At 45.8% G+C, this 22,718-nt stretch overlaps 1 protein-coding gene across 1 annotated transcript in view; it reads right to left on the bottom strand.

Moving 5' to 3' along the window:
- Nucleotides 1-22,718, bottom strand: part of Kap-alpha3 (karyopherin alpha3) — a 62,735-nt gene that overhangs the window by 27,118 nt on the left and 12,899 nt on the right. The window contains exons 4-9 of the mRNA XM_050188497.3: nt 21,915-22,000; nt 21,703-21,789; nt 15,731-15,945; nt 13,935-14,066; nt 10,182-10,310; nt 790-894 (exon numbers count right to left, since the gene is read on the bottom strand). Of these exons, the coding sequence (XP_050044454.1) occupies nt 790-894; nt 10,182-10,310; nt 13,935-14,066; nt 15,731-15,945; nt 21,703-21,789; nt 21,915-22,000 (754 nt within the window). The remainder of the gene's footprint in view (nt 1-789; nt 895-10,181; nt 10,311-13,934; nt 14,067-15,730; nt 15,946-21,702; nt 21,790-21,914; nt 22,001-22,718) is intronic.

The following is a 22,718-nucleotide window of genomic DNA, read 5'->3' as shown; positions in this document are numbered from 1 at the left end:
GGTGCTTCCGATGTGAAGTTTCGGTTTGCAAATGGTATACATGTATTTTTACTGCAAAGATAGGTTATCTTATGCATGCTCAAAATGATTACCACCTTACTTTTCAATTTTTGATGTCTCGAAAATGTTTCCATGAAATTTACCCCGCATAATTATCGCACCCCCCAAGTTTGCTTCGATATATTGGGAAGAAAAGAGCGTTCATTACGCAGGTAAATCGGTAATTTGCTATAGCAATCGATGCTTTGCCTTTTCGGCGAAACTGACTTTGTTTTGTTTGTTTTTACTTTGGACGTTCGTCACTCACTATTTGCAACAAAGTTGTTAGACATCATGACAAAAGTTTCGTAAGTGAGGCGTTTCGGATGTTACGGACTTCGGATAAAATGGGCATCTTTTGCCTGATTCTCAGGGTCTGTTGTAACAAGAGTCAACTGTACTATCCTCTAGGAATGTTCTGCAAATTTGTAGAATGATCTTTAATGCTGAAACTTCTAAAACCTCGAATTTACGAATTTCGCAATATATCAAAGCTTTTCACTACAAGTGCAACTTCGTTATATTGTTATATAGTTATATCGAGGTTCAGCCAAAATGTTTTCTCTACTTAACATCCCTTTCCGTAGACTTCACATGCTGTCCTCTAGGTCTGTGTTTGGTTTGTACATCCCAAAGCTACAACTTGTCCGCAATTCGGAAAACCATAACGGAGGGCCTGGATTATTTTTGAATGACTGATGCCCCGAATTCTTCAATATGCAAAAAAAAAAAAAAAAACAGATTGCCTACCTTACTTAGATGGTGGATAATCATTGGAATTAGACCAGCATCAATCACAGCTTGGACCTGCTGGTTGTTGCCTGCCGTGATGTTTGACAGGAACCACACTGCCTCCTGCAAGACATAAAAAAAGGGGGCATTAATAAAATCAGTACTATCCAAGCCAACACATCACGGCAAGAAAAGAATAGCAAAGCCTGCTGGTTAGAGAACCATGGAGATGGCTGTGTCAACAGAATGCACAGACTGTTGACAATATCTTCACATCGACAGTACAAGGCAAAGCCAGCGAAGCCGTTTGTGTCCACTCTGCTTCAGCTGATAGCGTCGCTTGTGCGGGACGTTACCATGAAGAGCACAGGAGAGGAAGCAGAAGGTTAGTCTACCTCTCACTTCAACCCATCTCCGAAACTTGAGATCACATGTCCTTCAGCACAAAACACACTTAAGGACAGAGCACAAGAAGCCACAGCTAGCTTGGGTTTTGCACTTGCCGTAGATCACCTGTGAGATGAAGCAAGTGGGCCAGTAAGCAGTCAGAGGGCTGACAGCCATGCATTGCACAGCCATGGCAGGCTAGGAGAGGAGACAACAGGCTGATGATGATGATGCTTTCGCTAATGCTAGTCAAAAGCTTTTTTTTTTTCATTGTGGACAGGAAACCAATACTGAAGTTAAATTGGGTAACATTATTTATTGCACTTATTGCATACAGATATTCGCTAATGCAAATCCTAGATTACTTTGAATGTAATTATCGTCCTTGTTTTAACATCATCTACAACATTTTCATTGAGATCTCATCTAATAGGTAAGTTTATAAAGTTAGCTAACTACAGTGAACAAACGATTTTCTAGACACCCAATTTTTCAGACATTCCCGTTAATTCAGATGCCTTCACGGCACTACCATGTACCCCAAGCCAATACAGTCGCCGACCGTTTATTTGGACCTCACGGGGACTGCGGAAATGTCCGAATAAACAGGTGTCCGAAAAAGCGGATTAAGAAAAAAAAATGAAATCCTTTATTTCCACGCACTTATTCGGGCTCGTCAGTAGGCTTGAAGAAATCGTGAGTGCGCCGTTGCACGCTGTTCCGTTTTCGCGCAATCAGATAAGCCTGAATCTCGGAGAGGGTCGTGAGGTCACTATAGGCGGCTGAAAGCACAGTCACTGCTTGTACACGCTCCGCATGCGACGGTAGCCTAGCACATGGTGCGTCATCTTCCGACTCGGAGTCATCGTCCGGCGGTGCAGCAGAAACCTGACGAATGATCTCGCCGTCGTCGAGTTCTGCGCACGTCAGTACAGCAGTGTCAGCACCTGTGAAACTGTCAAATGAGACGGTGTCCGGAATCTCAATGCAACCACTGCGCAGGTTTCGGCAGAACATTTTCCGCGTCAGTAGGGAGCACATCGGAAGGCGACAAATCTTAGGCCTCCCGGCACCCGCTTGCCGGCATTCCCCAGCGGAGTCTGCGCGGGCACTGTCGGCACCATTAGACACTTGACGCGATGTTTCCGTACGCCGCATTGGATCACCGAAACCTCGACACAGCGCACAAAGCAAACACCATCGTGCCGACACCAGTCGCACAAACGAAAAACGTGGCCTGCTCGCAGCGTCGCGCACGACAGAAACAAATCAGCTGCTGGATTGTCTTGACATGGCTTACTAAGCTGAAACCGGAACTGCTGTACGGCCACTCTATCGAACCAGGAAGAAACGATGATGATGAGCGGGGATTTCCAGTAGCGCCACTTTGTGGGACAGCAAGGAGGCTCCGTTTAAAACAAAAATGGCGTTCAGCAAGTCGAACTATGCGCCGGTCAGAGTCTGTGCATGATGCCCTCGATCGAGTTGGCTCAAGGAGTGTCCGAAAAATCAGACGAGAGGTCGCAAGGTGTCCGAACTTTCGGCAGTTGTTATACATTATGGTCTATGGGGAGAATGGCGGTGCCGCGAAGCTGACCGAATAATCGGGCATGTCCGAATTTTTGGAGTCCGGAAAATCGGTCGGCGACTGTATACAGTCAAACCCGGCTATATCGAACTCGCAAAAAAACGCCTGTCAGTTCGATATAGAGCATAATTCGATATAAGCCTGCTAAATAATTGGATGTCATAAAAGCACATACCATTTATAAAATCACTTTATTAACGAAACTAGCTTAGTTTTCTAGCATTTTCTTCTGCTTGGGCAATTTCGCTGCCTGCGACGCACGCACTTCCCCACGTTGTCAAAGGAGTCGGAGCAGCTGAGGCCGCAACCTTCCGCATTCGCGCAGAAGCGCCGGACTAATGCGAGTGCACCAATCACTTCGGAGGATGTGGGCAAAGGACCGTAGTTGCTTTCCTCAATGTGCCTACTTTCATTTGTGCTCGGTACGATGTCGGCGATGTAGTCTTCGTTTCCGGCCTCTACCGTGGTCGCGACAGCATCATCTGCACTCACCAACCCGTCCACCGTTGATTCGAATGTCCCGGAAATTTTGACAGCTCGCTCCAAACTTCGGCAACACCGGCAACGGCTTCGTCGCATTGATCAGAATTTACAGTCCTCACCGAGCACGCGGAAACCGGCATGTATGAAGAACCCCTCGTACACGGCCGTGCGTACGCGTCGGGCGCCATGGGCACCGGGTCGCGAGTCTGGCCACTTTAGCCCTAATCGTGCCGAGAGTGCTCCTCGGAATCTTGCACGCTGCGGGGACATCCAACTTCTCATCGCGTTCGACGCGATTTACGATTTCGAGCTTCACGACGAAAGGCGAATTCTGCCGCTTCATCACGGCAACATTGCGGGAGAAGGCCCACAAGGCGCAAACACGATTAACCAGAGAAGCAGCCAGACAACTCGCACTTTCACCATCTTGCACGAAGAGAGCACAAGAGCCTCTGATTGGCTGTCTGAGCAAGTGCTGCAGGCGGGCCAGGATCATTTTTTGCTGGGGAGTGTCGCTAGATAGTGATCTAAAGAAAGGAAGGACGCTTGATTCTGCAACCCGTGAGGGAGCACGGCCAAGTGTCGTCAGGGGAGAGGGGGTGGCAAGTGAAAGATGATAGAGAAAGAGGGAGGATGTGGCCTCATAGACTCCACTATGCGCGACAGGGGGAGTGTCGACGGCTCGCCCGAACAGCCCGAGGCAGCGCGGTCACGGTAGGGAGAGCGGTTGGATGGAGCCGCGCCGCCGGGTTTCCCCGCTACCGCGAGGGAAAGCCAACTTCTGGGGGCACTTTTCCGCCGCTTGACGTTCGATATATCGGGAGTCACTGCAATATTTGTTCGATGTAAGCGTAATTTTTGCTATATATACTCATTGTAACTATACCGTGACCAGAAATTGTTCGATATATAGAATAATTCGATGTAAACGGGTTCGATATAGTCGGGTTCGACTGTATAATGTCTGAAATTTTGGACGCAAAAAACCTTCGCCGTCTGATTTTCCGGACTTTCTGCCAAGACCGCAGGTCCAAAACTGCATTAATCGGAGTCACCACCACCGTTATTTTGGTTATCTCGCCGCCTCGAATTCGCACTCTCCACCTTACCCCTGTGCCTCACGCATGCGAGATTGAGCCGCGCACACCAGCTCACCCTCACATGCTCTCGCTCGCACATACAGCATACGGTGACGATTTTATCGCTCTTGAGCTTTGGACGGAACTTTACGGGAGAGAACCGACCTGCAACAGAGGCGTTGGCCTTGTCTGGCCAGGCACAAACGCATCTCTCTCCAGTCAGGCCTCAACAAAGGGCCACAGATGGAAAAAATTGGAGGACGCTTAAGCTTCGCCTTCAAGAGTGAAACGCGACAGCGTTCCCGTAGACCCGCCAAGGGGTGTAAGACAATGCGCTACGGCGCAGCGATCACTTACGAGGCGCCCCGCATCGGACTTTGCACCCACCAATCACGCGGTGAGCGTCGAGCAACACAGCGTTCGGCGCGGCAACGAAACGTGCGCCTGAGCAAGCGGAACGAACCAAAGAACTCGGTGTCTCGGAGGGGGAAACAATCTATGCCAGCCAAACGTCGTGATCGGCACAGGCAGAGAGATATATAGATAGTGATCTAAAGAAAGGGAGGACGCTTGATTCTGCAACCCTTGAGAGAGCACGGCGAAGAGTCGTCAGGGGAGAGGGAGTCGGGGCCGCGACGCACCTCACACCGGTCCCCGCACAGCCCCAATACGCGCGTGGCGCGCCACCTGTCAGGGCAGTGCCGTACATTGAGAGGAGGGGACTTCTGTGTTTGCCGCAAGATGGCTCTGCATGTGCGTAAAGCGCAGAAGAAATGTAACGGAAACGTACTTCGCTACTCGTGTAACTGCAACTTCTGTAAGTTACATGCTCATAATTACCGATATACACCGCAGTATAACTTTCTACGGCACGTTTCTAAGACAACACCGCATTCACTAGAGGCGCTTTTGTACCGCTTTGAAGCATCGAACTCGTGGCTGAGTGGTAGCGTCTCCGCCTCACACTCCGGAGACCCTGGTTCGATTCCCACGCAGCCCATGTTGCAAGTTGTTTTTATTTATGAATTGCCTGCCGGGGTTTTTCGCTCACGGCCAACGCCGCGGACGCCGACACTGACGCCGGCTTTTCTGCGACACGAGCTCCGTAACACTGTCGCGTTAAAAGTAAAGCCACGCAGCCCACGCGGCAACGCCAGCATCGCCAACGTGCTACCGCGCACTAGTACTCTCCCTATCCACGATGGCGTGGAGTTTGAATTATCAGTGAAGGGGCAGATTTCAGTGTGAATTAGCCGGATGTGTTACATATTGCTTTCAATACATTGCTGGAAGGACCGCAGCGGCTACTTCGAATTATCCGAAATTTCGAATTAATTAGTTCTGAATTAACAAGCTTTTACTGTATAACCATGCTTAATTGTACTTTATTAGCAGTATCAAAGCTGGCACCGAGCTGAAGCTTCGTCTTAAATTTGGATCAGGGTTATTTGGGTGCACCCAATATAAGTACGATGTATACAACTCTGCATCTGCTTAGTAAAACAGGCAACCTTACTGCCACGTGCATTCAAACTTGGGAAGCATTCACATTATCTTTGATTTCTACCTCATTCATTGTCGCTTCAAAGTGTGCAGTTCTAATGTAAAAATTATCCTTGAAGGAGAGCTCAAATGTGCCATCATAAGGTGGCACAATGAAAAAAAAAATAGTCAATAAATAAAAAGAACTAGTAGGGCTCTATTAAACGGTCAGGAGCAGCCAACAAATCAAAGGAGCCCCATATGCCTCTAAGCAGCATGCCAATACAATTTGGGGACACAGTTTAACCTCGCAATAACGAAATCAGCAGGGAACGCGAATAAAGTCGCTTTCGCAAGAATTTCGTTGTTGCGAAATGAAACAGACAGGTAATGCGACGCAGAACAAAGCTTTACTGTCGAAATTCCGTTAGCCTACTTTGGCAAGCTTTGCCGCATTGCTGACAACCGCACTGCCGACAGTACAAAGTGCGCCGAATGCATCAATCAGCAGTGGCAGCAGTGCTGTGGAGCTATATTCTCAATCAATTGCTTTCGGAGATACAATCACTTTTATGAGATTTTGCATAACTCGGCACCGAAGGCAAAACAACAACGCACCACACAACCAGCAGCATTTATCCATCGCACACTGTTGCCCGTAAACACCGACGCGTCCAGTGCCGAGCGCGAAAGTGATATCTCGCATACCCGAAGGCAGTCGATCGAGATTACGGCCTTTTAGCGCAAATCTACATCCGGTGCCGAATCCGCACATGATGCCTGTCAGGTGGCACCAAACCAGCATTCTTAAAGCAAGGGATGCTTATTTTAATCATGGGCCGATGCTTGGCACTCCATGCTGCGACCACCTAAAGCCATGCCATCTCAAGCAGCATATTCCACGTCGGTGGGACATGAATTTTCTTGTTCTTGCTGCATTTTGCTCATTGAGGCGCACATTAAGGGGGGACACGGGTCTTTGCGGCGAAAAAATCACGAAAAAATCGATTTTTCGAAAATAAAATTTTCGAATTCTACAGCTAATATTCCTTTAATTCACCAAGTTTTGAATCTCAGGGAAGAGTATTTCGTCCGCAATATCAATTTATAACATCACTGTGAGCTGAATTCCGCGCAAGAACAGCCCTTTTTATCGCGGCGCGTAGCTCCTTTTCTATGCGCGCGATCGCAGCCATCTTGGTCTCGTTGGAAAGAGGAGCCTTCCTTCTTTAAGCACTGCACTAAGTGTGCAAAAACAGTCGTCACATGTCGGTAGCAACATGTGCGCTGCTTCAAACAGGGGATCATCAAAAAGATGACGGCCTTGACTTGTTTCCGGCATCTCCTATTTTGCTGTAGCGCAAGCTGGATGACAAGGACAACAAAGCTACCCTCATCTTATTTCTGGCGCATGCGATCACTCCCAGCACTTGGTTGTTTTTGTAAACAGAAATGGTGGCACCAACGCAAGTGTAATGTGGTGGTATTTTATGCAATTTTAGTGCAAATCGCATTTGAGCCATATTGAAGCCTGCTAGCCTTGTGCAAGTAGGTGATATGGGGGGGGGGTTACGTTTCGGCAAATTTAGTTGATGCAAGATTGTAGTACAGTGACATTTCATTGTCGAGAGCTACGAAATGCATTGAACCCTATAGGCGTTCGCCAGGGATAGGAAACTTTTCGTTATTGCGGGTTTTCACTGTAATGCAGTGCATGCCACACAGCCACAGTATATGCACGGAATATTTTTTTTTTTTAAAGGGGCCCTGAACCATTTTTTATTGAAGTGGAGAAAGAAAGGCATTTAAAGTTAAAATGGGCTATTTCATATTTACTTGCCGCAAGAAGTACTTCAATGCATTCAGCAGAAGCAGAGTTATTTGGCAATCAAACATGGCCCCCTTCGCAGTGCTTCCACTCTTTCTACAATGCTTAGAAATGCGAAGGCTACGGCGGAGTGAGGCATGCCCACAATTCTCTGCCCACTGAACGTTACCGTAGTCCAGAATTCATGTTAACGTAGATGCCACTACTTCCTATTTTGCTGCCTACGACATGACAAACATAAGCCAAACACATTTGCCCACGGCAAGCCACAGTGCACTTAGCCAGTGGACTCGTCACGGCACCTCATGGTGGCCGCTGTATCTACACTGCGTAGCAGACAGCAGCTACATGCAACTGTAGTGTGTACATTCAGTGTGTGCCGTGTGCATGACAGAGCCTGAGTGCATGCTCACACTCATACGCTCTGGTCCGGCCATGCTACATGGTGCAGGCCGGCTTTGTCCTACAACAGCTTGTACGATGGATAGTAGCCATATATAACTTGCGTATTTTTGAAGCGCTATCACTAAGTCTGCCAAGGCATAGAACCAGGAGTGGATAGGACTGAGTGTGTGTTGGCGAACATGCATGTGGTATGACCTCTAATTTCGCATGGTTCGAGGCTAGTTGAGCGTTCAAAACTAATCGAAATTAGCGAGACCCACCGGTTAGAACACGAATAAGCAGGGTGGCCATTGTTTCATTCATACGCAGGCTGCTGCGGCCGAGCATAAGCACACGATAGTTGGCTTCTTTGGGAAGTACATAATTATCGAAATTCTAAAGCAGATTTTCGCTTACTTCAGCCTGCTTATTAAACTGTCAATAAATATACACAGGAACAGGAGTAAGAAGCACTCTGATCCATACACCCTTCTTCATTGACGTCAGCTATTGGCCAATAGCAGCTGCGTATGGGAATCCGGTTTAATACAAATGAAGCATCCAGAAAAGAGTGAGGAGCAGGCTTCTGTTGAAAAGAGCGTTTGAGAGGAAGATTACTTCACACTCTGCTTGCAAGCTCCACGCACCGTGCATAACTGCAAAACTTGGCTTATATGTTCACAGCAGCGTATGCTATCCTCAGACTTTTTTATTTCACCAAGCCCAAGGAGTGATTCAGGTCCCCTTTAAATATTTACACCAATATTTAGAATGCAGCAGTTACACAAGGACACATGGCATATTCTTTACACAAACGAGCAAAACCCAGTGCTTTTCCACGATGTCGCAATAAGCAGAAATGGCAACACTAGGGGAAGATTTTTCATCGCTACACAACATTTCTTGAGTGTATTGCACGGCCCACCAGTAACGAACACGTATGTGCTAAACACCTGCATATTTAACCCAAATGAAATTCAGCAGTGTAGCCATTATTGGTCAGACCAGGACAGGGGCTAGCAATCACTGGTGCTCAACTCAAGCGAAGAACGAGAGGAGCTCCCAGCTAGGCAAACCCCCGGACTCTCAATAAGGCAGTGCATTGCTTAATGCTCTTGCTCCAATGCACGTGGAGGAGGTTCACCAGCACATCAACGGCCCTCACGGTTGTCTGATCACTGGTGCATACCAATCTTCCACCATGCTTCAGAAAAGCAGCAGACTGGGATGCTCTCCTCAGATGCACTGCTATGTCAGCCACAATGGCGGTTGGCCAAGTGTTGGGAACCTCCAGGCCCACACGCATCAGCACAAGAAAGCACTACCACCTCTTGAGAGTCTTGTCATCATTCCTATCCCGTGGCTTCCCTGAAGTTATGAAACTTCATATGCTTGGGTAGTATATTCCGCCCACAGGGCTGTCAGGTTTGGCTACTTTAAGGCCTTGTTAGGTGCAAGAAAATTTATCCCCTATACCTTGACTGTTTTTCACTACACTTGAAATCAATATTGGGTATCAGTATTAGATATCATCACAGCACAAAAGAAGTGCTGTATGAATTGTGTCGCATCTTTCACCATAACCATAGCATGCATTAAGCTAAGCTTCCTATTTTTGACTTTGGCAATGGAAAAATACAATCGCACATGAGCAGCCATGGCTATCTCTCATATATACATTGAGGGAAATCACGGGGAGGGTGGGAAACGAGAAGAAGATAAAAACGAGAGCCAACATTTCAACAAGTGGACTTGTCCTTTTTCAAGGCCTTGAAAATGACAAGTCCACTTGTCGAAACATTGGCTCCCGCTTTTACCTCGTTCTCATTTTGCTCATCATATTTACATTGAGTAATGCAAAGTGCTGGTTCCTTTGATGACAACTTAGTAAAGCTGGACATTTTTTCCCATGTGTGGCCTGGTTGTACTAATTTTTAAAAACTATAGAAAACTTAAAGGTCACTTTTCGCATCTGGTACATGGCAACCTGTGCCTGTTTCCATTATATATATATATATATATATGCACAGCACCACCACGAGTCATGCCTACCAGTAGAGTTCAAAACTCCACAAATGAAAATCCCTACCAGCAAAACTTTGGCGTTTGGTGCAGCAGTACTGTGCTATTCTGCTGGTCTTAGCAGCAGTGGAGCAAATTGTAGTAAACCATTACTTGCCTTGTTGATTTTCTCTTTGGGATGTGTCAGCAGTGCAGGGAAGTGTGCCAGTGCATCACAGTTCAGTACCACCTGCGTCTGCTCGTCAGTGCCTGTGACGATGTTGCCTACTGCCCTCAAGGCAGCAGTCTGCAAAGCAAACACTCAACCATCAGCATAATGCCAACACAGTAAATGCGCAAGTGATCTAAACATGAGTGTAATAAGTCTTGTCATTAGCATACAGGCATGAGATGCTGCTCAAATAAAGTTTATGAGCTATTCCGTATAAACCAGTTTTTGGAACCACCGCAAAGCTGTGACACGAGCATGTTGTATCGCCCTGCAATTTATAGAAACCCATGTAAATGGAATTTGATGAAACAAGCATACATCAAATGCACCAAACAGGTAGTTCAAGAAGAACAAAAATAGGCATTTCAATGCTGCATGCTAACACACACATATTGTTAATACAGTAAAACCTCGTTAAACCATATCCGCTTAAACAGTAATTTGTTTAAAAAGTAGTAAAGTCAATTCCCCGACTCAGCAGCCATTGAACATAATGTGTTTTGTACCCGCATAAACCGTACCAGCTTATTGCAAGCATATCAGTTAACACGTAGTGTTTGCACTTTTGTAGCACGATCACGGCAGTAGGTCGGCCAGGCAGAAGAAGGAGCCTCAGAGATCAGAACGACTTGCAAGTGCAAACGCAGAGGACGCTTGGAAGGGTGAAGCCACATTAACATCCACATCATTTCAGCGCAGAGTCAGAGAGCATTGTGGGTGGCTAGTGGTGGCCTATGTTGTGACGTCGTGCAAGCTAGGACTCTCATCATACCGAAGCTCGGACAAAAAACCAGGTACTCAACATAAAATAAAAATTGGACATTGTTCGTGCTACTGAACGTGGCATGAAGTCTCTGCTGGCATGCGAGAGGGACCTACCATTGACTGTGGTGTGTGGCATTCAGAATGCGAAGGAGAAGATGCTTGGCAGTGCTGCTGGGACCGCGAAAAGATGTCGGCTACAAAGCTCACCTTTTCGAGCTTCGACTTTTTGCCATTGTAGCCTCTGTTATTGCCGAAGTGTCGCCTAACGACAGTGATGAAGACGACATGGAAAGCGACAGCATGGACGATTCAGGCTAGACAGTGGCAGAAGCTGCGCATTAAAATTAAATTATGGGGTTTTACGTGCCAAAACCACTTTCTGATTATGAGGCACACCATAGTGGAGGACTCCGAAAATTTTGAGCACCCGGGGTTCTTTAACGTGCACCTAAATCTAAGTACACGGGTGTTTTCGCATTTCGCCCCCATCGAAATGCAGCCGCCATGGTCGGGATTCGATCCCGCGACTTCGTGCTCAGCAGACTAACACCATAGCCACTGAGCAACCACGGCGGGTAGAAGCTGCGCATCACATCGGCCTCATGCGGGTGTTTGCTAAAAAGAGGGTGTTGGCGGAAAAGCTGGCTCACAGCTTAAGGGAGTTTGAGGTTGTTGTCGTCGCTGCTACGCCGCTGCGGCATCAAATGAAAATAAGACTTTTGTTGTGTGAAAGGAATAAATACTGTGTTTTTTGCCCCTTCATTACACTCTCCCAGAGTTCCATTTTCGACAGGTAAATGGGCGATCTCACGCTATCTTGGTTAAGGGGGGACACGGGTTGTGGCGACCAAAAATCGCGAGAAAACTCTAGATTTTTTTATTGCATTTTTGGAGTGTACAGCTATTATTGCATCAACATTGTTAATTTTATGCCGATAACATCCGTATTTTAGCCGCAGTGACGCCTTACACGACATGTACTAGCTGAATTTCAGGCGGAACTTGCGCTGAAACGGCACATTTTCCGAAACGCGCACCTGCTCTTCCACATATGCTAGCGCGGACATCTTGGTCTCATCTGAAAGAGGCGACTTTTCCTTTCAAATTCCCACCAGAACGGGCCCCATTCGGTCATTGGCCACTTAGAAAATGCGCGGCAAAAAAAGGTACTAGAACTCCATCCTATTCGTCACTCGGTGCATGTGACTTGAGCTTGCCTCCCGATTGGCGGAACTGCATGGCCATCGTCTGCTCCGCGCTTAGAGCCGCGCATTAAGGTGCGCCATCTTGCCCCAGTGTCAATGCGATGTCTGAAACGGAGCGCAAATTTCAAACGCGGCACAAGTTTGGTGCGAAAAAAGTGCGACGGACGCTCATCGAAAACTTAAAAAAAACGCTGCTCAACACTGCAAAACGCCCAGGACGCCACAACCTCAGCGTCCGATGCCGAAATCGTCGATGCAGCAACGACAGGCCTAACGACCGCATCCGCTGCTGCGGATACTGCGACAAGTCCGTCTGCCGCGGACCCACAGCGAAGAATGGGTCCACTGCTGGAACACACAATTTGAAGGAGGAGATGCAGGTCCACATACAGCACCCACAGGAAAATATGCGCTTACAGGTTCACAGCTCGCTATGACCAGCTCAGGAAATGAGCACTGGAGATAAAGTTGATAGCATGCTCAGAGCCTCAGACAGGTGTATCTGCAACACCAAGACACAGTGGAAAATAAACCTTCTGCCAACATGGCAAAGCTCACCAAGGTGGCTGATGGTCTCATGCTCAAGGACTGCTGCACTACAAGCCCTACTCTTCTTTTCCAACCACCCAATTAATGAACACATCTTGTTTATCAGCCTGCCCCAACCTCACCTCAGGGAAATGGCTGCAGCAACTACTGGTGCTTGGGTTTATTTGTCCACTATGACGCACCCGTCATATGTATCACCAAGACGAGCTGCACGATAAAGCTATGACCACTGCTTGACTCTTGCCTACAGCTGCCACCTTGTAGCCTTAGTTTGCAAACATGATACACCAGGACAATTTGCCACTGTGAGAAGTGAGCTATGATGCTCGCAACTGTGCTGAATGCGAGTACTTGAGTTCCTCTTGCTGCTCATGATGCCGGAAACCCACACATTGCAATGCATATTAGCTAGAAAACAGGAGCTGAAATGGGACCCAAAACGGGATCCTTAACAACCCTGGGCAACAGCCAGCGAGAAGGAACCTCTTCTGGATTGGTGGAGCGGGCAAACAACACTTCAGGGACTGTTGGACAAAAATGAGAAAACTTAGCCGGAACTGCTGGTGACAAAAAACTGTTTTGCTGTAGCCACCTGCCAATGATCATAGCTGCTGAGAAAGCTTCCATCAATTCTTCATTGCTCCTGGCCATCACTTTCAGTGCAGCTTGCAGCAGGCATTAACAACCCACTGGACACCGCACTACTGACAGATATAACCAACGTTAGCAATTCAAAAGGATTGGCTAGTCTTCCAATTAGTTTATTGGTATGCTTTTTCCTAGTCTGTGACATTGCAGAACTTAGCAGGCATGTCACATTTTGTTTGCATAAGACAACAGCCATTTCCAAGATGGCAGCACACGAACATAGCAGGAACATTACATTACCAAACAGGAATTCTTTGCACTCAGTGTTGGAGATACAGTTCTTTTTCACACTTTTCTAGGCTTCTAAACAACATGAAGGATATATTTTTGATGGGAAAGCTGAACAGTCACTGTGCAAACATTTATTCATGGGTCGTGTGTTTACGACCCCTATTATGCATGCATCTGGGGGACAAGGGGGTAGCCTTTCTTGGCGCTGCTCCAGTATATGCGATACCCCAGATGCCAACCAGTGGAATAGTAGTGCGAACATGCCGGCTTCATTACTGAGCTATTTTTAGGGAAGGCATACCTGCACTTTCACCTCCTTGTGGCTAAGTAAGGGCACCAGCAGAGGCACCACTCCAGAGTCAATCACCCACTGGATCTGCTCATTGCCACCATCCGTTAAGTAGGAAATGGCCCACACCGTGTCGACCAGGATCTGCAGTACAAAAGCAATGAGGGCAGAGCTGAGCATGTTGAAAAAGTGAGAAAAAGCACGTTATGCCAAGGGTCACGAGACAAAGTTCTCATTTGCACTTCAAAATAAAAATGTGCCATAGGAGAGAGAGAGCATTATTTCCAGGCTAGGAAGGTAGAATCCTCACATACGACAGACTTTCCAACATAGTGGACTACATTTCCCCTTAGTTCTGCCAGCCTTACATGCACAAAAAGTACACCTTAAAATCTACAGGAGGCTATAATGGACAAGACTTGAACCAACAACTGACTTGGCTAAAGTTTCCTTGCTCGAGCTATGCTGCCACAGGAAAAAAAAAAAAAAAGAACAAATAAAGACAATTGCAGCTGGCAACAGCTACAGCCAAACCAAGCTGTGCCTCCAGCCAAGCCTCTGAGCAACGCACTTATACCATTTTCTCCCTGGCCATCTCGTCTTTCTGTGTCTGTGGATGACGTCTACAGTACGTAATATGTATTTTAGATTACTGGAATGGTGTCACTGGCCAAGCAAGTAAAGGCCTGTAATTTATAAATTTTACAACAAGTTATCCTAAATTTCCTCTTTTCAAACTGCTGATCTAATTTCAACCTAGTCCACTCACTTGAAGCTTTTTATTTTGCCAGTACTGTTAGAGTACTGTATTTACTCGCATAATGATCAAACTTTTTTGTCAAAAGAATTGATGCAAATTCAGGACTGTTATCATTACGAGAGTTAAATTTCCCGCGAGAAACAAATTTTTTTCATCCCACGTTTGCCAGGTTAACAAGCAGGCGGCTGCCAAATATGGCGACCGGCGGAGCAAGCCAAACGCGCAGACTGCGATTTTTGTTGTTCTTGTGAGTACATTACGCGCATTGAAACAGTTTCTTCCATATCAGTTATGAATAATATCGTTAATATCGGCAAGTTTGCGGCAATAACGTAGCCATGTACACTTTGAGGGGACGGAAACAGAGATGGGCACACGTAGCTGCCAGTGAAACAGATGGCGGGCATGCTGCGGGAAGTGCAACATTTGTCTTCACTACTATCCTAATACGGCATGTTTCCGCTAAGGTGGGCGAATATCCTAGCAGTGTTACAAGCGTCGGCGTATGAATAGGGTACACTTTTAACATATCAGTGTAAACGTGGCCACTATAGTTACTGCTCGTGATTTGTTGTGTGCCCGCGAGTGCAGATGAGAAGAATCGAAAGGCACCTTTTTTGTTGTTAATGGCCAAAACCATTATGAAGCCTACGAGTAATAAAGCCAAAGCAAGTTTGGTTGTGGCTTTTTTTTTTTCTTTTTCATGGAAGTGCGGAAAGTGGTGAAAGGATTGAAATGCGGCATATTCTTAAGAATGGTGCGTGCAGACCGCTTGGTATGTCGTCATGAGTCGTTCGCGTAGCATTCGACAGCATTCGACAGATGGTAAGCGTGATCATCATTAGCTAGACTTTGCACACGACATATCGTTGCGACAAGTTCGGGGTGCGATCATTCCATGGGAAAGAAAAAAATAGAATTTTGACGACAAAATTCAGCGGCGCAATCATTACGCAAGTGCAATCATTATGCGAGTAAATACGGTAATCACCACAATGTCAATAAGTATTGTCAGCAAAACGAAGGTTATCAGGAAAAAGTGTCTCACATTGTTGTCCGTGTGGTGAATGAGGAGACATAGGGAAGGCAGAATTTCCCGAATAGTTTCCAGGGGTGGCGGAGGGTCTTTGTTCCGACAGAGGTTTACAATGACCCAGGTAACATTGCGCAAGAACGTTAGCGGCATGGAAGGCTTGATGAACGACAGCAGTGGCTCTACCACACCAAGTTTAATTACGTAGTCTCGCAGCTGTGGCCCGTCCCCTGAAACAAAGATGCAAACAATCCTTTAAAAGATCTGCATCAGTGCCTCTTCCAAGAGCAATTACAAGCAAACACCTTCAATCCTCATAAGCATCCAGAGTACACATTATATGCAATTAGTGACAAACACCAGACTCAAGGGTGCATGCATGTGCACACATCCTGCTGGCACCATGATGCCAGTAACCTTCACTAAGGAGCACTAAAAAGGAACGCTAAATCAGTTCGGACTGACAAAATATTTCATAATTACACACATTACTTTCAAGGTAAGAAAATCTCCATTTCAATTTCACACCGACACCTCAGCAGCAATATGTCAAATGCGACATCACAGATTTCAAAGCATTTCTTCGTATTGGGGCCACTGTGGCTCAGTAAAAGTTTGCGAAGTTCTGTCTTTGCCTCCTTTAAAGTACAATGTAGTCCATCATTACCAATAAAAAAAAGAAGACTAGGCCTGAGCAGGTGTCGTCAAAATCCTTGACACCACGAAGAGCTGGGCGATGCAACATTACCACCAGTCTTTCATTTTCACATCTTTCCTGGCTTATCAGGCCTCTTTATCAAGGTAAAAGTGTTTTTTATGGTATTAACGAAGTTAAATTTTTTAATAAAGCTTGACTCATTTTTCTGTTCCTTTAATGCCGAGCCTAGACTCAAGTGTACTTCAAGTGGAATGCACAAAGCCAATAAAATTTGGATTTTTCCACTTCATAATCAGTATAGGGGATTTTGGCAAAAGTGCTGTTCAATGTGCTATGATAAATGACACCGTGAAGAGACCATACTTGTGATTTGATGTGCTAAGCACAACTACCATTTGAATCAATGATGCTGTAATTAACCCTCCCTTGAGGATAGTCTATTGTAATGCAACTAGAAAATGATTACTCCATGCGTATTGGCTGAACTGGCCTGAACGGCACAGATAACCTTTGTTTGGACAATCTGGCTAAACTGAGTTACAAGCAAGGGTAAGGCTGTTTACCAAAATAATGCCTCAACAAAAGAATGCACATAAGAATATCCAAGCACAACAACACACTTTCTTTTACTACAGCATGGCACTGAATAAATCAACACAACCAAGGAATAAAGCTACCCCTGTTATTGAAGAAAGTCATTTGCATACCTAGTTTTTGGAGGCCTCCCCATCCAATGCCATAATGCTTCACACTGCTATTTTTGGCATTAAGTTGCAACATAAAAGACCCCACCCCACTGGTAACTTTCTGTAGGTGGATACAGTACATCCTCTCTAGCATATTTTAGAATAGGCACTTAGCGGTGTAAATATGGCTGTCGGTGGTACTTTTTCAGAAACAAGTTCACTTAGTTCCCTGCCTTATAACAGTAGCTCCAATGCCTTTCAGGATCTATATCAATGCTTTATTGTAACTGTCAGCTGTACAGAGGTATCGGTGGGCTTCTGTCAAGTCCCTTTTAAGGAGGGACACTGCTATTAAAATAATGTTCATAATTTTTTCATTAATATTAATGAAACTTTCCAGTCCTAAGATGAATGAAATTCATCGTTCATCATTTGCAGAAACAATAGAAAAATAACCTTACTACAAGAAATCATATTGGCACATGCCTAGGTACTGAAAACATAACACAGTGGTAGGAATATTCTTTTGATATAACAAATAGGTACTAGTAATTCTATAGCAATTCAATCTTCACTGTTCCAAAGGTGGGTTTGCTACTGTCTGATCTAAAGCAGAACTGAAAAATTTTGAAGCATAAATTTCAAAATCTATTCCTATCGTGTGTTTTGCACACTCAGCTATGAGCCACAACAATAATTATGGCTCTACCTGCCTTGAAAGCAGACATATCGCTGCCGCAAATCAGCAAGTCAAAAATCTGTGTTATGAGTAAATGAGAAAAAATACATTCGCTTTTAATCAAAAGTGCAGAAATAGTATTGCAATATTTTACAGTGAAAGTGGCTAAAAGCCACCAGGAATGTAGTCGCTCCGACTACAGCCACCCAAATGTGCCAAAAACATTTAGCACCGTTCGCGGATTGCATCGTGTGCATGGCAAGATCGTTCACAATGAACGGGTTGCTCTTCTGCATCTACCCTTAATGGACCAAATAGTTCTCTCTCTCTCTCTCTTCTGCATCTGCAGGGCGAGCTCCACTTCAACGTGACATCACACGCACATGATAACGAACTTTATGGCGAGGCCATATTCTCGTTCGCTTTTGCCAAATGTGATGCTACGGCCGCACACCTTGCACTTGGCAAACAACATCAGTGCGTTCATTCAGTCCAAACCGACGATAGCAAAGCCTCCCTCGGCGTCGACTGGTACGGCCGCAACGTCGTCGACGCAAGTGAAGAAATCCAACTTTCGCTTTGTTGCTGGCTTTTAAGCAAGAACTTGAAGCTTTTGGGGGGCTTTCATCTCTCTCTGCAGCAAATCCCCACGCTGCAACATTGCAGAGTTATGCCGAACGCGGCCACTGTCCGGAACACTTTCACTCAGTGAAAGTGTTCACTGAAAGTAGGCTCGGCCTACTTTGACATCGTCCACAACTTCAGCATCACTTGTGGTTGGCGACAGACCATTCTTGATGTTTTCCGAAGGAATGGAATGCTTTTGAAATGTATAAGCTGATCGCTTCTTTTTGCCAAACTTGTGCCTCGTGGCGAACTTCCCCGGTGGATCAGACATCGTCGCACACTTGTTACAAACCTATGAGACGCGATGTCGTGTCACCTGCGGAGTGGAGCAGACGACAGAAACCTCGCGCAGCCAACCACAGTACGCATTTCTGATCACATGCGCTAGTTGACGAATGGGATCGCATGTTTGGACTTTATTTTCTTCCCGGATTTCAACGTCAGCGGCGAGCTGGCTTAGTCACTTTTGGTGACAAATTGAAGAAGAAAGCCTCCTCTTTCCAAAAAGACCAAAATGGCTGCAACCGCATGCATAGGAAAAGAGCTACGCGCCGCAATAAAGAGGGTTGCTTTTGCACGGAATTCAGCTCGCAGTGATGTTATAAATTTATATTACAGGCAAAATACTCTTCTGCGAGATAGCAAACTTGGTGAAGGAATAGTGGCTGAAGGTATCGAAAATGACATTTAAAAAATATATTTTTTTCAAGATTTTTTCGCCTCAAAGAGCCGTGTCTCCCCTTAAAGGGGGAGGCTACACTTGAAATACTACTTTTTTATTTGTGGACAGATCTGAACGAAATTTTCACACTTGGTGTATTTTAATATTCAGATTCTAAAAATATAATTAATTTTGCCATAGGATAAGTAGTTTCTGATATACTCTAAATGCATTGTATAAGCTGGGTCCTTTGTTTGGAAGAAAACTAGCATCTAAACAGAAAACCCTAACACAGTGATTTGAGTATAAAGACTATCTAGAATGTTCAGGGAGTGCCATAAGGTATTAATCAATGTTCTAGGCTAATCTGAGCAAGAGGCAGAGCTCATCAAAGTTATGAGGAAAAAATGCCATCTTGACATGTCAAGCATGTGACCCATTTCAAAAACTTTCTGAGAAGAGTACTGCTTTGAAAATGTGCATATTGCTTACTGCATACATTTCTCTTTCTGGCAAAAAAAAAAATTATGCCGATAGCTGAAATAGGACAGAAGCTATTTTACCTCCAAATTGGAAGTCTGTCAAAATTGTTGTTTTGAGAAATCAAGGAAAAACATTCTGCAACATCTTCATTGAGAACATACCAATAAAATCTCAAGGAAATTCACAAGGGGCATAAACTGGATGCATCCCATCTTTATGCCGCTTTTTGGCCAGCTTCCTTGCGCTCAAAGAGGCTTCTTGTTGGAGTTAGCACTTCGATGGCCGTCTTTCTCATTTGCTCGCTGAGATGCAGTGCCAGGAATATTCATGTGTAGCTGCTGTAGAATTGCAGTGGACGCAAGCAGGTTCCCAGTGTTGAAGCGTAGGACAGGTTCCCCAACAGCAGCTTGCACAGCAAAGAAAGATGCACGCTGTTCCTTTGAGACATTCCAAATCACTGAGTGAAGGCTCTCATTCGAATTCTGTGTCTTGCCTCGCTGGCATATCTGAAGCAGGGTTTTTTCAGATAGCCACGTACATACGGGCAGCATTGCTTCTGCCACATGTTCTGGCAAGTTGTAGTGGTGCCTGGGTTCAGGCTCTCCCTTTGCTCTCGCAGCATTGTGACGACAGAACATTGTCAGAACATTGCTGAGAGCCCGTACTCCTTGGAGGGGTCCTTGAAAGCATCACCACTTTCTAGCTGCACCCGGGACACAGCACGAGTCCAGGGAACTCTTGTACGACGGATAAATCCACGATTGCAAATTTACTTCCGCTGTTGTTGACGTCCTCTCTCGTGTGGACACCCAGCAGTTTGAACTTTCGTTCCATTGCAGACTACGACACCAGGTACATTTCCCGGCGCTCGCTGCTTTCTTCAGTTGTGAAGGAAACGGTGCCTGCACGATCTGTGCCAACATGCGTGGCGTGGGCGGACGAAGTGTTGACGCTAGACGTGCCGGTTTGCAGCTCGGAACTTGATCCGATAGAATGTCCAGGCAGACCAGCAACCGGCAACTCCGCGAGTATGACAGGCCTAGCCGCCTTCCGTCGCGCATTCCACAGCCACTTGACGATGATCTTTTCCAGCCATCCGGGCAGCGAAATGAACACCTTATCAAACGTGGTCGCGAAGCAAGCGGCTGAACAAACAACAAACGTAGACAACATAGACAGCGGTGCGATGAAACCAGAGATAAACAAACGTGGCGAAATGCGAGAGCGGTCGAGCGCGCGCCAAGGAGCGCCAAACCAATAGGCGGCACGGACGCATCCTTCAGAAATGACGCGATAGCGTCAGTTTCCCTTCACTGACACCATTTTGAACTGGCGCGAAATGCGCACAAAGAAAACAGCTTCAAAACAAGCGCAAGATAGCGGCCACCGGCCACCGCGTTCGCAAAAGGTGACGGCGCGAAGTTTGAACATTTTTGACCAAATTTTGCTGATTTCGCGTTCACCCTGGCCCCTTTAAGCGCAATTTTTTATTATTTTCCAATTAGATTTAGCTTTTAGATTTCGGGGAGGGATTCTTGAATGTATAAACGTAGCGAAAATGCACTTTTCCGAAAATCTACTTTTTTGTGATTTTTTGCCGTTTCAAAACCCACGTCCCCCCTTACGCGCTACTTTCACCTACAGCCCCCTCCGTCTTTCCTATGGGAATTCGCTAGTCTTGCTGTGATGGGTGGGATGCACTGAAATATCATGGGCTAATTGGGCAGAATGTATCTTCCACCATCTATTTTCCCATGACCTTCCACCTTTTATTTTCCCATGACAATCCGTACATCGGTAAACAGAGATAAGAGCACAGTACACCACGTACGATGCATTGCAAGATCTCTGGAGATGCGCAACACTAAAAACATGATTGCACACTCCAAGGTTACACAAGCCACACTGTTGAATACAAGGTGTTCACAATACTGCGACAGATTTCAGGAACAGCACTCAAAATCTGTCAATTTCACTGAAGTCGATAAACAGAACCTCAACACTTGACATTTCCTTGAAAAGAGCCTTGTCCCACCTCAAGTAACAGGGGCTTGTTTGGCAGCGCACACCTGCAACAACTTACAATAACCTGACATCTCTTCCCATCCGAAGCAAACAGTAGTGCGACTCAAGGTTCCCCATAGAACAATGACCATTACGTTGCTACAAAAACTGCAATGATACACAGCTCACCAATTATGTTTCCCAATGCCCAAACTGCTTGTTCGCAGACATTTTGGTGTGGTGATCTCAGCAAGTCTAAGAAAAGTGGTACTGCTTCTGGAAGGGCAAAACAGGCAAAGCATAAACGATTAGGAAAGTGGAGAAAAAAATTTAATCGAAAGCATAAAAACAAGGCAAGGAAGACAATTTCCAAGGCTAGAAATTTAGAACATCAAACGTACCTGCGTTCACAACTGCTTGCGTTTGTTGTGATGTTCCTGATGCAATGTTCGTTAGTGCCCACGCAGCTTCGAATTGTAAGGAAGGGCTGAAAAATGAAAGTGCAATAAGGCATATGCTTCAACAAACTTGCATGTCACATAATGTGCGAGAATGCACAAATATGTAGGCTTTGAGCATATTACCTACTACTTCTTTTCCAAACTGAATAAAAAATATGTGCTTGGCACATATTTTTCTGCCAGAATACCTTACTGAACCACACTTCTAAAGGCAGATTTTCAAAGATTTGTTTTTGAGACTTCTAAGCATTTTTCAAATGTAATCCTCTCAGTACTGAAAAACAAGTATTTAATAAAGGAAAAATCGGACATCCACCCGTTCGTAGCAATGGCTACAAAGGAAGCTCATATGGGTTCCCGAAAGAAACGCCTCAGAGTTGAAGAAAAATTCGTCCTGGTCCGGGACTCAAACCCGAGACCACCACCTTTCCGGGGCAGTTGCTCTACCATCTGAGCTAACCAGGCAGCTAGCAGATGGCAGTGCGAAGTCGAATTTGTCAACAACACAAAGCAAAGGCAAGTGTTTGACGTAGCAGTTCTGCGGAAACCCGCAAGGTGGAGAGAAGTAATTAATAAAAGGAAAATCGGACATCCACCCAATCGTAGCAATTACTACAAAGGAAACCCATACGGGTTCCTCGAAAGAAACGCCTCAGAGACCGCGTGGACAGAAACGATTTCGACGCAACCAACAAAGACGAATGCGAGCGATCAAGCTGTTTGAAGAACTGCGTTGAATGAGAA

The sequence above is a fragment of the Dermacentor andersoni genome, chromosome 2 (genome assembly GCF_023375885.2).
Source record: "Dermacentor andersoni chromosome 2, qqDerAnde1_hic_scaffold, whole genome shotgun sequence".
Taxonomy (NCBI): domain Eukaryota; kingdom Metazoa; phylum Arthropoda; class Arachnida; order Ixodida; family Ixodidae; genus Dermacentor; species Dermacentor andersoni.
This window is presented reverse-complemented; position numbering and strand designations above follow the sequence as displayed.